The sequence below is a fragment of the Culex pipiens genome, chromosome 2, assembly GCF_016801865.2.
Source record: "Culex pipiens pallens isolate TS chromosome 2, TS_CPP_V2, whole genome shotgun sequence".
Taxonomy (NCBI): domain Eukaryota; kingdom Metazoa; phylum Arthropoda; class Insecta; order Diptera; family Culicidae; genus Culex; species Culex pipiens.
This window is the reverse complement of record NC_068938.1, coordinates 189,950,476-189,976,009: the sequence shown is the minus strand read 5'-3', so window position 1 is coordinate 189,976,009 and position 25,534 is coordinate 189,950,476. Positions and strand designations below refer to the sequence as shown.

General features: G+C 33.5%; 1 protein-coding gene across 2 annotated transcripts in view; it reads left to right on the top strand.

Annotated features, from left to right (window-relative positions):
* Nucleotides 1-25,534, top strand: part of LOC120422940 (protein CBFA2T2) — a 164,114-nt gene that overhangs the window by 75,898 nt on the left and 62,682 nt on the right. For both annotated transcript variants that reach the window (XM_039586521.2, XM_039586520.2), the window contains exon 2: nt 8,462-8,540. In XM_039586521.2, coding sequence (XP_039442455.1) covers nt 8,462-8,540 — 79 coding nt within the window. The remainder of the gene's footprint in view (nt 1-8,461; nt 8,541-25,534) is intronic.

Genomic DNA, 25,534 nt, shown 5'->3' with positions numbered 1-25,534 from the left:
TATAAGATCAATGAGTTATTTGAAAATCTTTCAGTTATAACAACTGCTAAAATATAATTATATGACATCTAGTTCCGAAAAGGCAATTCTTCCCCTCATCCAGAGCTTACTAGGTTCTGAAGCTCGCACTGCGTGCCATCCCCGAGGAGTGTTTTGCTTTGAAGCTTAACACGTCCACCTTTTCACCACGCGCAAAGTGCTTCCAAACACACGTGCAACGCCAACCTCCCCCACAAAGTGCAGGTGGATTTGCGCCAGTAATCTCCGGAAGCAGCAGCAGTTGAAATCAATTTGTTCGATCCCTTGATTAGAATTAGTTACTTCGAGGTGTTTTTGGACTTCCACAAGCATTAGAGAGCGAGCAGCAATTTTCCAAACTTCAACATTTTCGTATAATTAATTCGCCAAATTGCCGAGGACCGACGCCGCCGCGCGCTGTGGCCAAAACCACACGGAATGGTCCGTGTCCTTTTCCGAAGGCAAAACTAACAAGGGAGTGGAATCTGTGGTGCCGCACATTAACCACAAATGTTGGAATCATTCGAGAGATGTTGCTGACTCTTCGGGGATGGGGGACATCCAGCCAGATGCCGACCAAAAAGTGCCATGGTGATCTCGCTGGAAGTTGGTATCATCTACAACATGTGGCCCGGGACATAAAAAACGGAAAATTCATATTTTTTGGCGCGCGGATGGTTGGGAAAATGTATGCAAATTTTGGAGGGATGAGATGATGCTTTGTTTTTGCTGTATTTTAATTTGAAATGATTCACAATTCTTCAATTCTTCAATTCTTCAATTCTTCAATTCTTCAATTCTTCAATTCTTCAATTCTTCAATTCTTCAATTCTTCAATCCTTCAATCCTTCAATTCTTCAATTCTTCAATTCTTCAATTCTTCAATTCTTCAATTCTTCAATCCTTCAATTCTTCAATTCTTCAATTCTTCAATTCTTCAATTCTTCAATTCTTCAATTCTTCAATTCTTCAATTCTTCAATTCTTCAATTCTTCAATTCTTCAATTCTTCAATTCTTCAATTCTTCGATTCTTCAATTCTTCAATTCTTCAATTCTTCAATTCTTCAATTCTTCAATTCTTCAATTCTTCAATTCTTCAATTCTTCAATTCTTCAATTCTTCAATTCTTCAATTCTTCAATTCTTCAACTCTTCAATTCTTCAATTCTTCAATTCTTCAATTCTTCAATTCTTCAATTCTTCAATTCTTCAATTCTTCAATTCTTCAATTCTTCAATTCTTCAATTCTTCAATCCTTCAATTCTTCAATTCTTCAATTCTTCAATTCTTCAATCCTTCAATTCTTCAATTCTTCAATTCTTCAATTCTTCAATTCTTCAATCCTTCAATTCTTCAATTCTTCAATTCTTCAATTCTTCAATTCTTCAATTCTTCAATTCTTCAATTCTTCAATTCTTCAATTCTTCAATTCTTCAATTCTTCAATTCTTCAATTCTTCAATTCTTCAATTCTTCAATTCTTCAATTCTTCAATTCTTCAATTCTTCAATTCTTCAATTCTTCAATTCTTCAATTCTTCAATTCTTCAATTCTTCAATTCTTCAATTCTTCAATTCTTCAATTCTTCAATTCTTCAATTCTTCAATTCTTCAATTCTTCAATTCTTCAATTCTTCAATTCTTCAATTCTTCAATTCTTCAATTCTTCAATTCTTCAATTCTTCAATTCTTCAATTCTTCAATTCTTCAATTCTTCAATTCTTCAATTCTTCAATTCTTCAATTCTTCAATTCTTCAATTCTTCAATTCTTCAATTCTTCAATTCTTCAATTCTTCAATTCTTAAATTTTTCAATTCTTCAATTTCTCAATTATATCATTGGTCTCGATTGTTATACAATGCCTTTGCGTTGCTATTGCACGAGATTTCAGTCAATAAACATCGTTTCTAGAAACAACTAAAACTTCGTTACCCTTCAGGCCAATCCAAGTACCACCAGAGCACACCTGTTCCCAGCTATGTACTTTTCCCGAAACCCATAATAACAAATGATTTATCCCTTCCAAGCCACCACACCACCCAGAAGCAGCAACAACACCAAGCAGCCGTTCATTCTCACACGGCTCCATTCATGCATTCTGTTTGTACGTGTGTCTGCGTATGTTTGTGTGTCCTTTTCTTTGCGACAACTCATCGTTTGTGTTTATGTTCTTACGAGTGTGTGTTTGTGTGTCTCTCCGTGTAACGCTTTGGGAAATTTTAAATTGCAACATGTGCTTCTGTTTTTCTCACTCTCTTTCTCTCTTTCTCAACCCCCCCCACCCTCTTCTTTGACGCAGGGATTTTCTCTTCAATCTTCCACCTCTTTTTAAATCCAAGGTTCTCAAAGTTTTCTTTACTTCTCCTACCTCCCTGCTAGTATGACACTCACTCTCAATTTGAAGTCTCACGCCACCAACCCACCCACGTGCAAGTTGTAGTAAATGGCTTGGTTTGGCGAATTTTCTCTCTAGCACACATTCAGAGCAACGCAGACGGTTGCAAACAGTTGCAAGTTTTTCCCATTCATTCGTCGTTAGCAGTGCGCGGGGAAATGGTTGAAGGTGGTGGGGAGAATTGTGAATTGTTGGAAGCAATATTTAAAACATTTTCTTAAAAACCAAAATATTTAAAAAAAACAAGAGCGTCCAATTTCCCTTCTTGGGAAAAAATCAAGGAAATACCCGGGATTTTCCGGGAAAAATATTTCCTGTTTCCCGAGAAATATGTAAATTTCCCGGAAAAACCTGGAGTATTTTGAAGTATTTAGAACTGGGAATTGATCTTGTTATTGAAAATAAACTATAAAATTTTGGGTAAGCTTTTGAAAGATTAATTGGTGTTATATCATTTGACAAAAAAAGTATTTTATTCTTCCCGCCAAAGCAAAATTGAGAATTTACTTACGCTTTTGTTTACCATTTTTAAATTAGGTGAAAATTTAACTGGTAATTGTAATCATTTTAACTTACACTTGCTTTTTCTATAATGTCGTTTAATGATAGGAAACAACATTTCAATAGATTAACATTATTTTTTAAAGTTTACTTTGGATTTAGAAATTTAAAATCATACCAAATATAATATTTAGTAAAATTAGAACTTTTTTTATGGGCTGATTATTCTAATTCAGGCCTGCCCAAAGTCCAGCCCGTGAAGCCATTTCATCCGGCCCGCGACGGCTTTTCAAAATTATTCTATGACTGGCCCTTAAGGCTTTCCATGAAATATTGAATAAATAAGCTTAGTGTCCAAAAAAAAAAGGTTAGAGATCAAATTTTAATTAGAAACATTAATTTTTATTTTTGCTTCAGAAAAAAAATGTTGCAAATTCAACTAAAAATTTGGATTTAACATTCGTGTTTTTAAAAAGATGTTTTTTTTTTTAAATTCATGCATGCTATATTTTTTAAATTTAATTCTAATTATTTCTATATTAATATTTTTGCAATTCCGTCGTGAAAGAATTTACTTTTCCTGTCATTCTCGAGCGACGTAACGGCCTACTTTTTCCTCACCAAAAATAACAGAATGGAAATCAAAACCTTAAAAAAATATTGCTAATCATCCTTAATATGAAGATTGCTGCAAATATTTTTAAACATTTAAAAAAATCCCAAAATGAGTCAAGAAATCAGTGAGCAACACTTTATTTTTTTCATAAATTCACTTAAATAATTTTTATCAGGCTTTAATGATTTTTTTTTTGTTGCATTTTTGTGTTAAAGGAATTAAACTTTAAGAAACTTGCAACGACAAATTAAATTTGAATGTTTAAAAAAATGATGATATCTGGGAATTTAATTAAATTTTATTTTAAACAAATAAAAAAATCTACTTCAATTTTTGAAACTTATCATAATATTTGCAACACTGTTTATTAATTTGTTTACTGAAAAAAATAATGCAAATAATTTCATGAGCAAAAATTGTTTACTTTTTCCACTATTATCAAACATTACTTACGGCCCGACACAGCTTCAGAAAAATCAAATCTGGCCCGCAGGGGGGGGGGGGGCATCCCTGATCTACAGGAAGTCTTGTAGAAAAATATCTCACCTTTCAAAAATTTGCAATTTTCAAAAGATTTCAAAAAATCTATTCACAACAAATATTTACAAAAGATGCCGTAATTTTGATTAAATTTGTCATAAAAACTTTCCATTTTCTCAGCTTTCAGAAATATGGCTGAATTAGTTAACACTCTACTGCACTTGACATAAATAAATAAAAATCAAAAACAATATTAAAACTCAATAAATAACTTGATTTTAATTCCAAACTTTTTTCATTTTTGATCAAAAATGCAAAATAAAATCGATATACAATGAACACCAAGTGCCAAATTACCCTTCCCACATTCACATTCGCAGCACGGGATAGTAAGAACCCAAAACCACTACCGTTTTAGCGCTGCTGCTGCAGCCGTTTTTCCTTTCGGTTTTTCCCTTCCAATGTAAACAGTCGGCGTTGATGCATCAGGGGCTGTTATCGGGTGGTGGAAAAACGAGCCAACCAAGCGGGGGATTTGGTGGGATAGTTGGTGGCCCTGCTTTCGAACAATCGCAGAGAATAACGATTTGCGAGCGCGTGAAGCAGATTTGTAAGGAAAAGGGGTTTGGTAGTGGGGGGAAAACTAGACGATGACATGTTGTCATAGCTGTCGTTTAATGGGCTGAACAAGTTATACAATAATAACGATAATTGTGGCAAAGGAGGAGGAAGGAGGTTGGCCTACAGAAGCCGTTACCGCGGATTCCCATTTTCTTGACGTGGATAAGTACCGGGAAATTAGGAATTCATGACAAATTGGTGCACTTTTTAGCATACGTAAGGAGACATTATAATTTGAAAAGATAATGGCGAGGTTGGGAGGTCAGGAAAATGACAGCGCGGAATAATTTACGAGACATTTTTAATCTCGGGTCGTTTTGTTTGTATGAAGCAAATAAAGCTATATCTTCAAGAGATTTTTTTTTCTTTTTTGTTCTTAATAAATTAAACTGTACACATTAATTTTGAAATATCTTTATTCATATTTGTTTACCCTTTTAGCTTAATTTTCTTTTAATTTCATATAGGAAATTTAAATAATCTTGTTATTTCAAAATAACATGTGGAAAAAATAACATGTGGTAAACTTTAGCTAAAAATTGGTAAATAATAAAAAATATTTTGTAATAACAATTTAATTAAAAATAGTGTTTTAAAATGCATTTTACACCTGCCCAGTTGTTTTGCAATCATGACTTTTCAAAATATCGAAGTATTGATGAAATTTTTTTTCGCCGAAAAAAAAACTTTAAGCGGCACTGTACAACGGAATTTTAGAAAAAATCAAAATATTTTTAATCGATCTCTAACATGCTAAATATGATTTTTAACGCAGGAAAATTCATTTCGAATTCTTTTCTGTTGAATATTTTAAGGATCATCAAATCTCTTTATATTTTCTTCTCTAGATATGTTGTATAAGTAACCACTTTTTTAGATACATGAATCCAAACATTTTGATATTGTCAAGAAATTTTTCATTAAATCATTATCCAATTTAAAATTTACAATTAATCATTAGGTTTGATGGATTTTTCAATCGCGTCAAATAAATCGATTCGATCGATTGGAATGATATTCCTGATCTTAAAAATCTGAAAAAATAAAAATATTGAGTTGAGAAAATTTCACACAGGTTTCACATTTCAACATTGAAAATTTGATCAATGGTTTCCAAGATATCATTAATTGAAAAATTCGAAAGAGGTTAAGATTTTCAAAATATAGTTTTTTGATAAGAAATTATATAAAAAATGTGTTTTTGTTAGGTTGAAACTATTTTTTTAACAGCCCTAATCATAACCTACAGCTTTTCCGAAGACACCAAATCGATCCGAAAATCCTTTCTCGAGGTATAGATTAGCGAATGTTTTCATATCAGTTTTCTTTGGATTGCACCCAAATTTGTATGAAGACTTTTTTGAAGAAACTAATTATGCAAAATGACTTATTAGGACTTAAGGATTAGGTGGACATTGTTTCATACAAATCAAAAAATACAAAAAATTAAACCAGGATCATTTTTTTGTTGAAATTCTATAGAATTACTCTTTAGGATTTTTTTTTTATAAATTAATTGGGATTTTACATATTTTCGGTAATAATTGCAACTGCATTAATGAAATGTGATATTTTTTGCTGCAAAATTCTGTCTTTTGAGCTTGAAATTTGATATTAACCCTCTACAACCTAACCCCGCCTTTAGACGGGCTTCGATCTAAAAAATCGCCAAAAATCAATTTTCCAACCGATTTTTGATCTTTAAAAAGCATTGGATAGAAGAACTCATCAAATTTTAGAAATTTTCAGGGTTGGAAGTTTAACTTGTTTTATGTGACTTTGCCAATGTTTTAAAAAATGTCATTTTTTTAGGGGTCAACTTTGGCTGTGTTTTTTACTAACATTTCCTATATTTTGAGTAAAAAGAAGTATGCAGTAATTTTTGTAGTGTCCCAGACTATGCCTCTACGCATTTTTTGCAATTTAAATGATGATGGTGCCATTCTATAGCAGAAAATGTGAAAAACATGCAAAAAAATGAAAAAGTGACTGTAAAAACGTTTAAAAATTAGGTAGGCAAAATGTAATTATATTAGGTGGTAGAATAGGCCAAATACTACCAAAAACAAACATAAACTAAACATGATAAATGCAAATTAAATACTAAAAATAAAACAAGAGAAGTAAAGTTTTTCGTAGAACAAAAGTTGCTCAAAATGACCTCCTGAACACGGGAAAAATAAATATTTTCGAAAAAAAAATTTGGGCAGTAGAGGGTTAATTGTTTTTTTTTAAATATTAAATATTCAGAAATGGACAAAAATTTAAACATGGTGATTTATATTGAGTTATTTTCATTGATTTCGCATAGAATGCAATATATATTAAAAAGTCATTTTTTGTGTAGAAATCTGAGTTTTTGATTGTTGAAATTCATGTTTGTTAAAAATGATTTCAAATATGGCTTACTGTAAGCATCGTTAAGTTTAAATTTGACATTAATTTACGAAAGTCGTATTTTTACTTTGAATTTACAATTTACTTTGTTTTTGTAAAATATAAAGAGAATTTTGAAATTTATTTTTTTATTTATTGAAGTAACTCACATCATTTTTCATTAAATACATTAAATTTTTTTTATATTTATTGAGATTTTTTATTCCATCTACATTCAGAACGACAAAAAATGAGTGTCTTATTATAAATTGTTTTTTATAGCTCAATGTTAAACACTAGCTTTTTTACTTTATGAAAGAAATAATGTAGCTTGCGCCAATCAGTGTTTTTAATGCAGAAAAACTACATTTACAAAAGGGTGTAATAAAAACTAACTCACTACCTTTAAATAGAGGGAATAATTCGTGAACACTAACTAAGTCTTTTTGAAATGGTTAGTTGTTGGGAAAAAGAATTCAATTAAACGTTTGCTTTTATCAATAGTTCAGTTTAAAATTTCACTGAGTTGTAAATTTATAATATAAATTTATAATTCTCTATTAATTGTTTAAAAAATGAGCTTCAACTAATAAATTCATCAAGGATTTCTAAAACGTCATTAAGTCCCCAAGCGATTAGTGACGACACTCAAACTGCAAAGAAAGAAAACAAACTGGCCCAAACTCACTGCCTCAGTCACACGCCGCCATCTGTGAGTGGCATATCGAAAGCAAACAGAGCTGCTCTCTCGATTCTCTCCTCCCTTGGCGCGGGAAAAGCTCTCCCTCCCCTTGAGTGGGTGGTAGTGGGTCGCACTGTTTAGCAGCCGGCAAGTGTTGGTGTGTGTGTTGCTGTTTGTGTGCACACTCACATTTCGAGAGTGGAAACATTCTGCTTTGATTTGATTTTGACGGTTTTTCGTTTTGCTCTGCTGTTTCTTGCAGCTGTGAACTTTTTTTTTTGTTTTTCCCACCCACCTCAAAAAGGGGGTGGTGGGTTGGGCGATGTTTCCTGCAGCTGCTGCCCGGGTGGCGTGTCGGCAGCACACTTTTTGGACGTGCCCCCCCTCTACTTGACCGGGAACGTGGCGAAACGTGTCGCTGACAGGTTTTCTAATTGCAAAAAAGGGGTTGAATGTCAATTTAATCGGCTTGGTGGGAGGCTTTTCCCGTAGCTCCTCTTCCCCCACAATTTCAAACGGGGTGCATGTTGGGAAAACTGAAAGGGTTTTGGTTGATTTTTTTTCAATTTTTTGCAGCTCACTCTTGGAAATCACTTGGTGGAGACAGACCGTGGGACCCGTGGCAGTTGAAGAATTAATCAATTTTTATAATTTCCCCCCCAACGGGGCTCGATTCAAACAGAAGTGAAAAAATAAACTAAAACAAAACATTGTTTGTGGCATCCGATGGTAATGGCAGGTTTTCCCTTCTCTCTTTTCCACACTCTCGGCAGATGGCGTTGGACGCAAAAGCAATCAAGGAGGAAATACCTGATAAAGACACATATGAGACTAGTGCGCGCAAGGTGAAAGGTAAGATTTATGATCATGGGCTGTTATTTTTGGCACCGCACACTACCGGGCGTTGAGCCGTGGTTGGAAATGTGCGATGCTTAACTTAAGTGGAGCTTTGGGAAAGCTTTTAATGGGTTTTGTGAAATTAAATTGTCAGATTTTCTGGTAAAATTTGAACAGTTTTATTAAAATCAGATAAATTTTCAGGAATAATTTTGACATTGAAAATCGGATTTATAGTTCCCAACATTGCATCGATTGTACATTACAAAAACTTCATCAAATTACACAGATGTGGGTCATTCCGTGCCAACTCACAAGAAATCGGAAAAAAATTGTGACACCTTTTCGATTTGCGTGAAACATTTTTCTAAGGGGTAATTTTGATTCCTTAGCACGAACATGAGATCTATTTTTAGATATCACGTGACGGGGGGCCGGTGATGATTACAAGCAAATTTTTCTATTCAAACATTTAAATTGTCTACTCTACAACTTTGTCCAACATTGTTACACTCTAAAAAACTTAATTATAAAAACCACGAAATTAAAAATTAATTATGAACTATCGGCCGATCAGCCTGCTTCCAACCCTCAGCAAACTCCTGGAGCGGGTGATTCTGGTGCGCATCGAACAACATTTGGAGAACACGCGGTTCATTCCGGACGTCCAGTTCGGGTTTAGACGAGGGCACTCCACCAACCATCAACTCGTTCGGCTCGTTAAGGAGGTGCGCGCGAACTTCGCGCGGCACAAGTCAGCCGGCATGGTGCTCTTGGATGTCGAGAAAGCATACGACTCGGTGTGGCAAGAAGCAATCCTACACAAGATGTACCTCGCCAACTTTCCGCTGTACATCCTGAAGATTGTCCGCTCGTTCCTGCAAAACCGATCGTACCACGTTGCGGTAAACGGACACGTGTCGGACCGGCACGAAGTTCCTTTTGGCGTCCCGCAAGGCGCCGTCCTTAGTCCCACGCTCTACAACTTATTCACGGCCGACTTGGCGATGATCAATGGCGTCAGCTATTTCCTCTTCGCCGACGACACGGGGTACCTCGCGTCGGACTCCGATCCGGCCATCGTCGTGACCAAGCTGCAAGCTGCCCAAAACGCCATCGAACGCTACCAGAAGAAGTGGAAGATGAAGACAAATGCCGAGAAGTCGCAAGCGATCTTCTTCACACGCAAGCGAAGCCCACGCTACCTTCCCCGCAGGGAGGTTTCGGTGTGGGGTAGCCATGTGCCATGGTCAGAGGACGTCAATTACTTGGGGGCCGCCCTGGACAAGAAGCTGACTCTCGCCAAGCATATCCAGAACGCCACGATCAAATGCGGTAAGATCACCAAGATGCTCTATTCTCTCGTCAACCGGCGGTCCCACCTGGATATCAACTCTAAGCTGCTACTCTACAAGACGGTGTTCAAGCCGGCGATGACGTACGGCTACCCGGCGTGGTACGACTGTGCCGCTTCCCACCGGAAGAAACTTCAAGTCAAGCAGAACCGGCTGTTGAAGATGATGCTAAATCTGGATCCGTTCCACCCGACTGACGACGTCCACAGGATGGCGAAGATGGAGTTGATCGATGATTGGCTCCAGCGAGTGCTACCGAAGTTCTGGATGGGGTGCGCCACCTCAGTCAATCCCCTGCTGCAGCGGTTGTCCCCTTGAGCTGTGATATTAGATTAAGTAATGCCTCCTTTCCTCTAACTATCCCACATCTATTAGCTATTTCGAAGGTTATTTTTGCAATTTTTTTCCTTCTCTGTCTAATTCGTTCTCCTTAGTACCAGTAAACTCTCTCCCCATTTTGAACAAATCAGCTGTTGAAAGGTAGTCCATATCTCAGCTCAGGATAACAACTGCACCAATGTAATTGTTAAAGCAACCTAATAAAATGAAATGAAATGAAAAAATTAATTATTTTTTTCCAGATGAAAATACAGTCCAGACTCGATTATCCGAAGCCTCGATTATCCGAAGTTTCGATTATTCGAAGTTCGATTATCCGAAGGTTTGTATGGGACTTCGGATAATCGAATCATGAATAAAAACATTTTTCTTGTTTTTTTTTCTTGTTTTAAACATCAAATTCAAGTTCTGCAAACCCCATTTTAGTCAAATTTGAATAGTTGATTGCTTATTAAATAATATGTTGCAATGCATTTTTTCAATATTTCGTCACCGCCATATTGGCCGCCATCATGGATTGAAAAATGTAAATCACTTTAGCGTAGTTAAAGGGTCACACTTAAGCTCGACAATCAAAAATAAGACAGCGAAAAAAAAATTTTTCGTTATTCGATTATCCCAAGTGAAATTTTTCCGAGACCTTCGGTTTATTGAAGCTTCGAACCTATAATTAATTTTTAATGACTTGTTCTATTTTTTTTTTCAAAATTGAGAAACAAAAAATGACAATATTTTTGTATTTTATTTTTTCGATGAAAAGTAGTTTTTTTTGCGGAATTTTGAGTACGCCGTCAAATTAGGCGTCCATGTTTACAAAAAAGTCCAAACACCAAATTTTCAAATAATCACCATCTCAGGCTACATTTTTTTATTTCTTTATTTTTTCTGTATCTTTTCATGGAATTTGCTGAACGATTTGGTGTCTTTGACAAAATCAAAAGCATTGATGAGGATAGATACACGGAATATGGTTTTACTGATTTTTAAACTAACTCTATTTTTGTTCTATTTTTGAATATTATGATATATTTTAGGTGGCTAAACCTCGGAACTTTTGAGACATACAGTACCGCTAAAACTTTTGGCGATGGTTATGATTTTTGAAAACATTTTTTTTTATTGAGACCTCATCAAAAACTATTTTTTGACCGCCCTTTCTAGGGTGAAATTGAATTTTCAGGCGAAAAGTACTCTACAGAAATTTTTATATCGTTTTCAAAATATGGCCATTTAAAGTTTGATTTTCACTAAAAATTAGCAGCTTTTAAAAATTGATTGATTGATTCTTTAAAAAAGTGCCCAGTATTGATCATTTTTGAAAATATGTTTTATAGAAAAGTTCCGAAAATTTCCTAAAATTTCATTTCGGAAACCTTTAAGAATGGTTGCTGAGATTCAACGGATATGTTTTCATAGTCTAACTTACCTTTATTTTTTCCAAAATACACCACTTTAAAGGTTTAAGGTTCCTGAACCATAAAACAGTAAAAAAATAAAATGACAGATTTTGGAGAAAATGATTTTTTGTAGAAAAAAGTCAACTTAAAAACTGTATTCATTTCGAAAATCATTTCAAATCATTTTTTTCTGCTTTTAATTCAAATAAAAAAAATCCTTTAAAATTACGTTGACATTGAAAAACTTGAATTTTGGATGGTTAAATAAACTCTTATTTATGTTATTTTCAGCTAAACTTTTGTTGAACATGTGAAATTACACATTAACAGATGTAAATTAACGCACGGTAAAAAACATAGTAATATTTCATTTCAGAATGGGTACATCTTTTATGTCTAAGAAAATGTGTAATTTTACCTCTAAAAATGTGTAAATTCACCACTATTTCTGTGTTTTGTCACTTTTTCGGTCAAAATTGAGGTAATATTACATCATAAAAGAAGTAATATTACACCTTCAAATTTTACACAATTTTTTACTTGATACACATTTTTTCTTTTGCAAAATCTATCAACATTCTTAGATGTAATATTACCATGTGATTTTTTGTCAGCTGTGTTACGCTGAAATTACTAACTGTCACTTGTTGTTTCGTTTTCGATGGATTTTTTTCGAAAGATTGGTAATATAATCATGTTTTTTACAAGTCACAATTGGATTCGGACCAGCCACACAATGTTTAAAAAAAAGTTAAATAAAAAAAACACAGAAGTATTGGAAGGTTGAAAATTTAATGATATTCAATCACCTCTTTCACGTTGTAACTTTACCTAAAATTATGGGGGAAATGTACAATCACCTATACTTAAAACGATGTAAATTTACATGTTCTCGTGGTAAAATAACTTATTTTTTATGAAATAAAATCTGTCCGCATTCCTAAATAAAATAAATGAAAAAAAAACTTTATTTTGGAAAATTTAAAAAATTATGGTTAAAAAAATACCTTTTTCAGATGATATTGTACATCAATTTATGTGGATTATGTGAAATTACAAATAGATAGATTTATATTAACGCATTTTTAAATGTAATATTATCCCTTTTTTGTGACACATTCCTAGATTACAATTTTTATTATTAAAATCAGTATTATTGCAATATTTTTTTTAAACTGTGAACAGAGGATACGAAATTATAACAACATTTCCCCCTTAAAATTCGGAATTGTCTTCATTACAGTGTTTCTTTTTTTCATTTTTTTTATTTTCCAAAAAATGGTACACAGCTAAAAAAGTAGTAATCCAGCTGCGTGTAAAAGGCCTGGGTGTAAAATAAATATTGCATTATTTTATGCAATTTTATGTAATTTTACACCCTGAAATATGTAGCCCGTCAGTATGGGAAACCTACTTGACCGAAATGTCAAGCTCATATCGTCGCCGTCGTGCTAACTTGTCGTACGTGCATTTTGGGCCTAATTGAGTTAAGAACGCCATTTGGTGCAGCTCACAATGCCTCATATTTTGACTTTCACAGATCCCCAAAATTCGATTTCAATCCTGAGATATTCAATGAAAACCAAAAATGCTCCGAAAATTTTTGTCACTCTACATATAAAAGAAGTTTCAATCCTGTCGTGCTATCTTGTCACTCCCTGAAAATTGATGTAAGTGCGACAAAGGGCAAAGGGATTTCAGGTCAGGATGCGTTTGACGCACGTACAAGTTGGACTACCGTAAACATTTTTAATTATAACTCCGGACTCCAGCAACCAACTTCAACCAAACTTCGGGACAATGCACAGAATGGCCAACCAAACAAAACGTGTTTGTTATTGTTTACATTGCGTGCTTTCGTTTTTGTTTATTCAAGGACAAACATTAAAACGCGTTTTGCAACTTTTTTTTGTTTTTGCAAAAATTGTACATGCAGTGTGTAATATTAAGTGTTTATTTTGACGAAGGTGATGTGCATGCTTTTGCATGCGATTTTACCATCGGATTTTTTGCTGTGTATATTATCATTAAAAGATAAAATCTGCATGGAATTATTAAGATACTGATACAGTACAGCCTATTTCTTAGAAAAAATCTGATAATTTTTTTATGCCTTCTAAAATTTGCTGGAAATTCAAGCTTAAAATATTAATCTCATAAATTTCCATTTGAGTTTATCTTCGTTTGATGCTCAATTAACCGTGCAAGATCGCCAACTTCTATACAACTTGAACTCAACATTGCGTCAATTCACCGTGGACCCACTTGTGGAGTTTACCAATCGCATCGAAAAGAAACCCACTTTCTTTTAGCAGAGACCCTCCTGGAACACCAAAGGAATAACACAAGCGAGAAAACTCAAAGGTCGAACCCCTTTCCTTTGCGACAATATTGATAAAAGATAGATGTTTTTTATTGCCGTCAATTCTTGTTATTGATGATTTATCTTTAGCTTTTTCAAAAATAAAAGCAATTTTTTGTATGACAATTTTGAGCAAAAAGAAAACCTTGATTCAAAAAAATTAAGACTGCACTTTTAAGTGGATTTGAAAGACTTGGACCATCTTTGACTTACAGGTGGTTTGCCCGGAGAAAGTGGAAAGCGAAAGTGTGCATATAACTTCGGGTTACTTTTATTTCTAGAACATGAAGATGCCGATCTTTGAATAGCGGTAACGGTTGGTTGAAAATGCAAATTATTCAGCTTTTTTTATTGGAATTGAGTTTCCTTTCTTAAAGAATACCATTCTCCGAAAAGCCTTCTTTTTCACTCATTGAGGCAAGGTTGTTGGGGGCAATTTGTGGGTTTTTATTTTTATTTTTATTTTTTTTTTCTGGCATGCGAAACTTAATTTAATAAAAAGAGTTTTTAAAAGCCAGTTAGAACTAAATTTTAATTTTAGTTTTACATTTTCTTAAAAAAAAACATTGATCTTGTTGAGTTTTAAACAGATTTTTACCATTTTAACGCCCAAATGTAGACTAAAGTGCGCCCTTTGTACATGGTTCTTCCGCCTAATTTGCTGCAAACCACGGGCTGTAATTAATGCAACGTCCCCACTCTTTTCCGACCTCAAATCGGATTTTTCACCCATCCTTGTGCAGCAAGAACCAACCGTCGGAAGCGGGGTTGGAGCTGCCATATCATTGGCATGCAGTGTCAGTGTTTAGTGTCATCCAGGGCCGACAGAATTACGGCAGGGCAGGGATGTCTATCGGGCTCTCCATTGGCAGGGCAAAGGCAAAGTGCAACGAGGGTTGATTGGTTTTACGTTGGGAGTTGTTTGGGATGTTCAAAAAGTTTTTGTTTAAAAAACTAAGTTCAAGTTATTTAACAAATATTAATTAAAAGGTGATTTGACATCCCTATCACTTGGAGGGTTAATCCATCACTGACAACGTAAGCATCCCTGGTGTGATCTGGAATATGAATGGTATGATAACATTACATCCTCGCGCACTATTAACACCACCCACTTTGATACCTGAGCTGTGGGCTGGTTCGCCGCCACCGGAATCCATCACATCTGAGAGAGAGGATGATGTGTGTTCATTGTCAAATTGAGCGTACATCAATCCATGTTTGGTTTTGCGTGTGTTTGTGCACACACACTCACGGCTTGTAAGTGTGAGTAATGTGGCTGAGGTTGAACGCGATTTAAAACCGTGTTGTATTTTTTTGTAGAAATGGGAAATTTAAGTGATTTTTTTTTAAATTCATTCATTTATCAATTTCACATTAACCTCAACTTTTTCTGCAAAATTCTACATTCCATGCCAAAATCTCCAACAACGATGGTAAGGTTTGCATCGTCGTGTGTGGCACCGTCGCGATAAAGGTTGAATTATTTGAGGTCGTGCTGAACGTTGCTAAGCACAGCGTCTGTGTGATGCCAGGGCAAGGATTTTCCTAAGGAAGACTGGTTGGAATCGCGTTGATATCCTTTTTTTTCCTTCGCTCACCCTCACCCGAAATCTGCTGCTGCTGCTGGGAAGACAGCGAAAGTTCATGAATCAGCAAATGTTTGCAAATTGCTTTGGAAAGTGTCCTTGGAAGGGATGCGGGGGTTTGTTTGGAGACGCATGATATCAGGAGGAAAAGGTGGCATAATTTTCTGGGAGGGCTTTTCCCCGGTGGAATTAAAGTTGGAGAACGTGCCCGCGATTAATGTTCTATTCCAGAAGGAGGTAAATGTGCTCTGTTCACACGGCGATAACCCGGGTCTCACCCGGTATGGAAGCTAGCGATAGATCAAGAGCAATTTGGCATTAGCCACGGATAAAAAATCATAAAGACTATACATTAATTCACAACCATTTAACACAAACTATTGAAATTGCATGACTTTTTTTTTTGCTAAAATTATTTTTCTTTAATTAACATATTTTTTGAACAAAATTCCAAACTTCTGAAATAAGTTAACGTAGACTCACATTATAATGTACAATTTTGGACTGTGTAGCCTAATTAAATGTAACATCTTTACATGGTGTGATTGTCGACAAATTAATAACAACATTTGTTATATTTTTCTGTGGTCATCGGCAAACGTAAATATTTTTGAATAAAACAATTATAGAAGATAATTTCAATACAAGAATGAGACATTTTTTAATTTGCTTATCAAATAAAAATGAATATGTGGCTTCTTATTTAAATTGTGATTTATTTGGTAACTATATCCTGTTGGTTTACACTTTGTATCAGGGCAAGGAAGGGTAGTATTAAATTTGTTGTTGAACCCTGGGTTACGTCATCCAATTATTTAAAAAAAAATGTCTATTCGAATCTTTTTTAAAAAAAGTTAGTCCCATTCGTTAAATTAAGCATTAAAAATAACAAAATCTTAACAAGAAAAAAAAGTTGGTTATGTCAAAATTCAAAATAATACCTAAGGTTTTCTTCACCATTTCCTATTTTTTTTTATTTTATGTTTAATAAAAATATTTTTAAAAATTCATTGTGTCAAAAATACAAGAAACGAAAAATAAACCTTTTCAAAATCTTGAAATTATATTTGATACAAATTTCAGATTTCTTGAAAATATAAAATTATTATTGAAATGAAAAAAAAATACAAGCAAAATTTTCATTAAGTGATGCCAGAACCTAAATGTTACAGATAAAATTGAAATATTTAAAAAGCAAATAATTTGTTTATTTATGAATTTCAAATGTTCGTTATAGTTCGACATTTCAGCATCCGTTTCAGTGCTGAAAAGTAGATCTTTTCAGCATTTGTTTTGAAAAGGGTTACTATTCGATTCTGTTATTTTTAGTAGATAAAAGTAGGCTGTTTCGTCTTTCGATTATGACAGGAAAAGTAAGTAGTTTCACGACGGAATTGCAAAAAAATAATTTATAACAACTATGTTAATTGAATTTGTCACTTTTCACAACCATATTTAGTGAGTTTTTTTAAAGGTACTTTAAAGCTCTTGTATTTTACATGATTATAGAACCTTATAAAATAAAATCTATAATTAATTTATTTGTAATTATGAAATCTTCAAAATAAATTTCACGATATTTTTACTTTTGCATAGCAAAAAAAAGAAGTAATCCGTGTAAAATAAATTTTGCATTATATTTTGAAATTTTATGTAAATTTACACCCAGAAATATGAAGGCCTCCAGTAGGGGAAACCTACTTGATCGAAATATCAAGCTCATATATGTATTTATCCTTTCCATTACTTATCGGTTTGATGGCCGAGAGGGCTTAGGTGCCAGTCTTTATTGTTGGTGCTGGGATTGAATCTCGTCGGTTGCAACTTTTTTTTCTGTGTTTACACGAATATTACAAACAGTGTGTAATATTTTGACAAAGGTGCTGTGCATGCTTTTGCATGCGTTTTTATCATCGTTTTTTTGCTGTGTGTATCAGAAAAAAGCTCAGAATAAAAAATATCCCCAACAAAAATTGTGCAACAAATTTAAATTACGTGAAAATGCTACAAACTAATATTGTTCTTAAAATCTGATTAAAAAACTTGTTTGCCTGCATCTTTTTTCTCTAACATATTTTGACTTGAACTGGAAAATTAAAAAATCCCGATTTTTCACGAAATTTTAAATTTCAAAGTTTCATAAAATTCACAAATCCACCTTCCACCTGGGGCTGCAAAGTCCCCAAAATTACAACCCAAGAGAGGGACCTCTCTCCGCACAGGGGATCAAACTCATTTGCATATCAGCTCCGGAGGCACGTTCCACATCCGGACGAGACCTTGGGGATGGCGGTAATGACGATGGCACCAGGCAACAGTGTGGGTGTGGCGTAAGTTTTGTTTATGTTTGCTCAATTTCACTAATCTAGATAAAATTTCAATTTGTGTGCAGTGTGAAGTTTGGCGATAGGGAATATTTAGTGGGGGTGAACGTGTCATAAAGTTTAGATTTAGCTGAGATTTTGGCAATATTTTTGTTAGAAACTTTTGAAGCAATTTATTTCAGTAAGAGTTTTAGGTTATTGAATAGAAGTAATCATAAGATCGCAATCTAATAAATTTCATTCATTTTATAAAAAGAGGCTAACTTGTATGTTTTGCACAAAATAGCCCACCAAACAAGCTACATCAGCTTAACCACATAAAAAGAAACTCAACAGTCGCGACCGCAGTGGCAGTGGCAATTTTCCCACGATTTGAAATGTAAACAAACCTATTTATGCAAAACAACGTCTCCAACGTCATTTCATCGTCTGCGAGGAGGGGTGTTCGTCTGGAAACCAAATGAACTATATAATTATTCGCGCTACACTGGCCTAGACTGTGGAGACCACCATCGTTTCTTTTTTTGCTCCGTTTTCCTTGTTTAGTTTTCCTTTGTCGAGGAAAAGGCGTTTGGAGAAGTGGTGAGGAGGAAAAACTTTTGCGAATCCCCTTTTTCTCCACTCCGATTGTTCCTCTTTTCCCCAACCCATGAAACTTGTTGGTGGTGATGGTGGTGGTGGTGCCATTACCCAGTCTGCTTGAGCATTTTTTCTGATTGCGTTTTTCCTTTGCTCCAGCCGTCGAACAGCTGTTGCGCTCTCGCGGGAAAATCAGTACCCGGCCGGCAGATGGTCTTCGATTTGCGCTAGAGCAGGAGGGAAATGGACGTAGTCGGCGGTGGTATGGATGTATATAAGCAGGCTACGTCACCGATGCTGTTGACATAACGAGGAAATAAATTTAGCATTCGGGCGAATTGGGGTGGTTTTGAAATTTTGTTGTGTTATTTATAAAAAAGTCTAATAAATATTCAAAAGTATTATTGATAACAAACAGATTAATCATAAATTTATATTTATCTCAGATTGATACCCTAAAATTAAAATTTAAAATAAAAAGCATCTTGAAGATCTTAAAGCATTGCTGTATTCCAGGTCAACTCCAGGTTAACACTTTTGGACTCGACCTTCTCCGATTTGGACCAAACTTGGAGGGAAAGTTCATTTATCTATAGTGAACAGAAATCCCAAGTTTGGTTTTGACTGAACCATTCCAATTCATTGATTTTTATATAAAATTGTCTGCGAAATACGATGGTGATTAAATAAAAATAAAATAAAATTAGGAAATGGTGAACATATCTTTTTTTTAATTATAAATTGCAAAGAAACAATACTGGAAGGCATTTGAGGGTTGATATTTGATTTTTGATGAATTTCTTGGACAATGTCCTATAAAATGCCACCAGAAGAAAGTCTTTTGGTCTAATAGTTAGAAAGTTACGTGTAAAAGAATAGAAAGTTTTTTTAATCGTCAAAAAAGCAGGCGGTGCCAAAGAAAGAAATCGGCACCAAACTTGAGATTTCCCATATGAAATAGACCTGGAATGACTCATATAAAATAGAGAATACATTAAATAATTGTTGTTAAATCAATCGATTCAAATAGAACTATACTAAAATTTTACCATCTTGAGGTCTAAGAAGGTATCATACACAGTAAGAAATTATGGTTATACTGCAATTGGGGATGAGTACATCTTTAATGTGGCAGTGCGTGGCCGAATGGTTACGCTGTCCGCTTTGTAAGTGGATGATTCTGGGTTTGATTCCCATCTGCCCCAACCTTCCATCGGATGAGGAAGTAAAATGTCGGTCCCGGCCTTGGTTGTTAAGCCGTTAAGTCATTCCAGGTGTAGGAGTCGTCTCCATGCCATAAGTACAAACAACACACCAAACCAAGCCTACTCCGGTGGAATCGCTGGCGGTGGTTGGACTCGCAATCCAAAGGTCGTCAGTTCAAACACTGGGGTGGAAGGTTGCTTGGAGTAGAAAGAGGTTTGGGTGCTCTCCCCATTCAAGCCTTCGGACTCCTAGGTTCGAGCAGAAACTTGCAATAGAGACCACAAAAGACCCGGGGGTCGTTAATGTGGATGGTTTTTTTTTGACATAACGTCAGAAAAATGTGTAATTTTCCATTTATAAATTTGTAAATTTTTCACTATTCTGTTGTAACACCACTTTTAAATTTTAAATTTGGTTATATTACATCATAATACAGGTAATATTGAACATTTCAATTTCACACCTTCCAAATTTACAAAAAAATAATTTACTGTGTAGAGAAGTTTGCGATTTGATAGTTCAAAAAAATTAAAAATCTTATTTTGTGAATTTGTTTCCAAATTAAGGTGCTAAAAGAAGATTATAAGAATATTTTTAATACAAGATTCTGATGTTAAATTGCACATTTTTTAACCCAATTTTTTAAATAAAGTATGATGACATTGTGTCAAAAAGTGTATATTTCTCAAAAAATAAGGTAATTAAACCAAAAAATTTGCCAATCGAAACTTAACTTTTCAACTGTGTTTTATGGATCTTTTTTTAAATCATTTTATCAACATTTAAATAATAAGATGCTCAACATTTTAATTTATTTACCAATATGCGCCAAACATAACGAAACATCTTTTAAAACCACATTTCCAGTTCACAAAACATATTTTTTGATGATCGTAGTACAAGAATGTTATTTAAGAGGCAAAGGTCTAAGGAATTTCTGGTAATGTTTCACTAAATAACTCGAATAGATGAAAAATAAGTTTCATTTCTGTTAATGACCTATGTTTTAATTACTCATTTTAAGAACAAATTTTACCAAATTAAATCCACAATTAAATAATCTTCAAAATTTAATATAACTCAATTTTAGAATCACAATTTTCATGTTCATTTCCTTTATCATGTTCGAAAAAACTAAAAACAAATAAAAAAAGTTGATGAAAATTGATAAGAATTTGATAGGGAATTCAGAATCTATGTTTATTTTATTATTTCGATATTCTCAAATCCTGAGAAGACATTAAAATATCTAGATGCTTTTGAAAAAAAAGTTATTGAAAATCTCTGTAAACATTTTACGAGATGATAAGTGATTTATAATTTTGATCAAAAATATTCCACTAATCCACTCCAAATTTTAGAACAAAATAAATAAAACATGTTATGTCATTTTTAATCCACAGTTTTAAGTAAAACAGAAACATAATTTTAGTGTGTTCGTAATCGATTATAAAAACTTTCAAACTTGTTTAAATACCAATTTATTGTATTGATCTTCCATAAAAAATATTAATGAAAAACCATGCTTTATGATGATGACGGATTTGATTTTTTAGTCTCGTAAATATTTATAACCGGAAAGCTCGTCCAATTTCCGATAAGTTTGTCTTTGACAGCTTTTTAATTTGACTCGTTTTAATATTTACGTAAGCTTATTTACTATCCAGGTTTCTACCACACTGAAAAAAATATTCTATTTTCAGTTATGAGCAATGTAATTAAATTTATATCTGTAAGCCCATACATCCAATTGAAAAGCTGTCAAAGGCAAACTTATGGGAAATTGGACAAGCTTTTCGGTTATAAATATTTTCGAGACTGAAAAAAAACTCAATTTTCAAACTTAAAAATCAAAAAATCTCATAAAAGTGGCGTGTATTTTTATTTCAGTGTATTTTTTTCAGAAAGCCCACCTAATTTCCTACAAGTTTGTCTTTGACCACTTTTTGATACGATGCAACGGCTTCGAGATACAGTAATTTTTAAATTGCAAAATACAAAAATATCTAAATAACTTACGCCCTTCTCAAATGTTGTTTTCGAGCACAATTGGCTCCATATACACAAAAATGGCTTATATAGGCCTAGGATAACATGTCTACAAAGTTTAATTGAAATCGGAGAGTGTCGGGTACAAAAGTACCAGAAAAATTACTGATTTGAGCTGGAATTACTCAACAAAAAACTTAAATTTTAACGCTTGAATAATTTTTTTATCAACAAACTTTAAATTTTAGAAGCAAAAATTTATTTGACCAAAATTACCAAAAAACTTTATACGGGCTACCCTAGTTAGCAAGTTACCATTTCCAATGATTTTGGCAGCCACGTGGCGTTGGCGGACACGGTAGATAAAATGTATGGATGGATTTGGATTTATTACGACTTCCAATCGGGTTAGTACGCCCGGCCCTAGTTTGATTTATTAAACAGTATTCAAGCTACCGTCTGTTTGGCGGGAAAATGTCTTATTTTAACAGCAACCAGCTGACCTGTGGGATCAATGACCGGAATCACTAATGAAGTCTTCAAAAAATTGACTTGAAAAAGTAACACAATTTTGATTTCGAAAACAAACAAATTTATAAATGTTACCTAAAATTGAAATTCTTTCCTGATCCCGTATATATATCTTTCCATCACCAAATAAACACGACCAAAATTTTCATCCGGGCTGTTTGTGGAAAAAGCTTTTCCCTTCGTGGTTGGCCGATCTCAATCCCACCGGAATCCCCGCAGGGGCCAAACCTGCATCGTGCCCGTCTGCATCCCCCCCCCCCTGAGCACTGCATTCTGCTGCTGCGAAAACATCACTCTTTCCCGGAGCCCCAGCAAAACCGCATCGCATGTGGGACCCACCCCGCACTTGTTTTTGCTGAAAATTATATAAAATAGAAAAATAAATATTTTAACTCGTCCCTTCCCCCTGCGAGCTTTCCAATCCCTCCTGCGTCAGGAATAAAACTATTTTGGTGAGCCGAAAATTGAAACAAGTGAATATTTCAATAGCACCGTCACACTAAAATTTACGCACACATACATACATTTAGAGCCTACACGCACGCACGCACACACCCTGTGTGTGTGTGTTAGGCATTGAATAAAGGATTCGTTTTTCACTTCTTGGTGATGGGGGTGGGGATGACCGGCCAGGTTTCGGAGGTGGCTCCAATGTTTGGAAAAGCATCAACACTTTTTATGGGGTTTGTTTTTGCTATTTTCGGTTGGTCACACACAAGCAATAGCTGGCAAATTTGAGCGGAGCGAACGGAAAAGTTTGAATTGTTGAGAGTAGTGTCCTTTTATGAATTATTTTTTTTTTTCGTCCCAAAATTCTGAAATTCTGAAATGTATTTCTTTCACTTGACAGTTCCAAAGAATGTTAACAATATTTTTTAGAAATATTATTATTAAAATTTCAATATCCCGGGCAGACGGTAATAACAAAATTCATGCCATTTCAATAACTAATACTGTTAAAATAACCGAAAGTGTCATGGAACCTTCTTGAAAAATCCATTTTTGCATAAGGGTTTAATAACAGTTTATGTTATCATAAAAAATTTGTTATTGGTCTGAAATTGGTGGAAAGCCAAAACAACTTTAAAATAACATTTTTTGTTATGGAAGAATACCTCCAACTGTTATTGGGTTGATCGGATTAGTTGTTAAAATAACAAAAAATAATAACAAAGATTTGTTTGAAGAATAACTAAAAATGTTATTAATCTGTTATTACAACAACAATCCAATAACAAAAAAAAACATAACGACGAATAACAAATCTTGTTATAAATAACATGAATTGTTATTGGTTTAGTATTTTCAAATATCATAAAATGTTATTCCCAAGTTATTTCCGTCTGCTCGGGTATGTCGTTGCAAATATTTTCCAAAGTTTCTGCTGAAATTACTCGAAATTTTTCAGCACATTCTTAATCAGATCTTAGTTCTTGTGATTTTTATATTTTTCAACTCTAGTTTTTTCTAATTTTATTCTGTATGGTACTTAAGCAATCCCCGTGCACAATTCAGTTTCCGTGATAAAACTTCAAATTTTCATCGAGAGCGGATTATTTTCCCTAGAGGGGACCAACTCCCACACTTTGAACTCCCCCATCCTCCTATCAGGGAGACAGAACAACAGGCCTCTGGTGCCGCCACACCGTTTGGAAGGGTTAATGTTTATATGTTCAAATTCGGTTGAATGCTTTTGCTGTGCACACACACACACACCCACACAAACACAATTGCGAAAAACGTGCCAGGCCCGCACAAAATTCGTTTCTCTTCTTTTCATTTCGGTTGGATTGTTTCGGTTTGGCACATGAACACACACACACCGGTGGAGGCTATTCCGTAAACAAAAACAAGCAAACAATTGCACGCACCCTCACACACACACATTTAAATAATTCCAAATTACCTGAAAACAAAGCTCACGCGCAATAGTATGGTGTTGACCAGAAAGGGTTGTTGGGAAAAGAGAGGGGATGTGAGAGGAGGAGGGTTGCATAAATTGAAATTTAAATGGTTCAGTTGGTGGGAAAATTGAAATGTTATGAAAATATTTGTCAAAAGTGTGAATTTGTTTTTCGCTGATGAGTCTGCTCTACACACATGACTTGGTTCAATTTGAAGCGGGAAAGATTCGGGCTCAGGGATGATTGATGGGTTTCAGATTGAAGTGCATATGTTTTGTAAAAATGAACCCTTCTTTTTTATAATTTATCTTCAAATTTCATAATAAAGAAAAGCACGTGTTGAAAATTAATTTTTAATTTTAAACAAAAACAAAAACAAAAACAAAAACAAAAACAAAAACAAAAACAAAAACAAAAACAAAAACAAAAACAAAAACAAAAACAAAAACAAAAACAAAAACAAAAACAAAAACAAAAACAAAAACAAAAACAAAAACAAAAACAAAAACAAAAACAAAAACAAAAACAAAAACAAAAACAAAAACAAAAACAAAAACAAAAACAAAAACAAAAACAAAAACAAAAACAAAAACAAAAACAAAAACAAAAACAAAAACAAAAACAAAAACAAAAACAAAAACAAAAACAAAAACAAAAACAAAAACAAAAACAAAAACAAAAACAAAAACAAAAACAAAAACAAAAACAAAAACAAAAACAAAAACAAAAACAAAAACAAAAACAAAAACAAAAACAAAAACAAAAACAAAAACAAAAACAAAAACAAAAACAAAAACAAAAACAAAAACAAAAACAAAAACAAAAACAAAAACAAAAACAAAAACAAAAACAAAAACAAAAACAAAAACAAAAACAAAAACAAAAACAAAAACAAAAACAAAAACAAAAACAAAAACAAAAACAAAAACAAAAACAAAAACAAAAACAAAAACAAAAACAAAAACAAAAACAAAAACAAAAACAAAAACAAAAACAAAAACAAAAACAAAAACAAAAACAAAAACAAAAACAAAAACAAAAACAAAAACAAAAACAAAAACAAAAACAAAAACAAAAACAAAAACAAAAACAAAAACAAAAACAAAAACAAAAACAAAAACAAAAACAAAAACAAAAACAAAAACAAAAACAAAAACAAAAACAAAAACAAAAACAAAAACAAAAACAAAAACAAAAACAAAAACAAAAACAAAAACAAAAACAAAAACAAAAACAAAAACAAAAACAAAAACAAAAACAAAAACAAAAACAAAAACAAAAACAAAAACAAAAACAAAAACAAAAACAAAAACAAAAACAAAAACAAAAACAAAAACAAAAACAAAAACAAAAACAAAAACAAAAACAAAAACAAAAACAAAAACAAAAACAAAAACAAAAACAAAAACAAAAACAAAAACAAAAACAAAAACA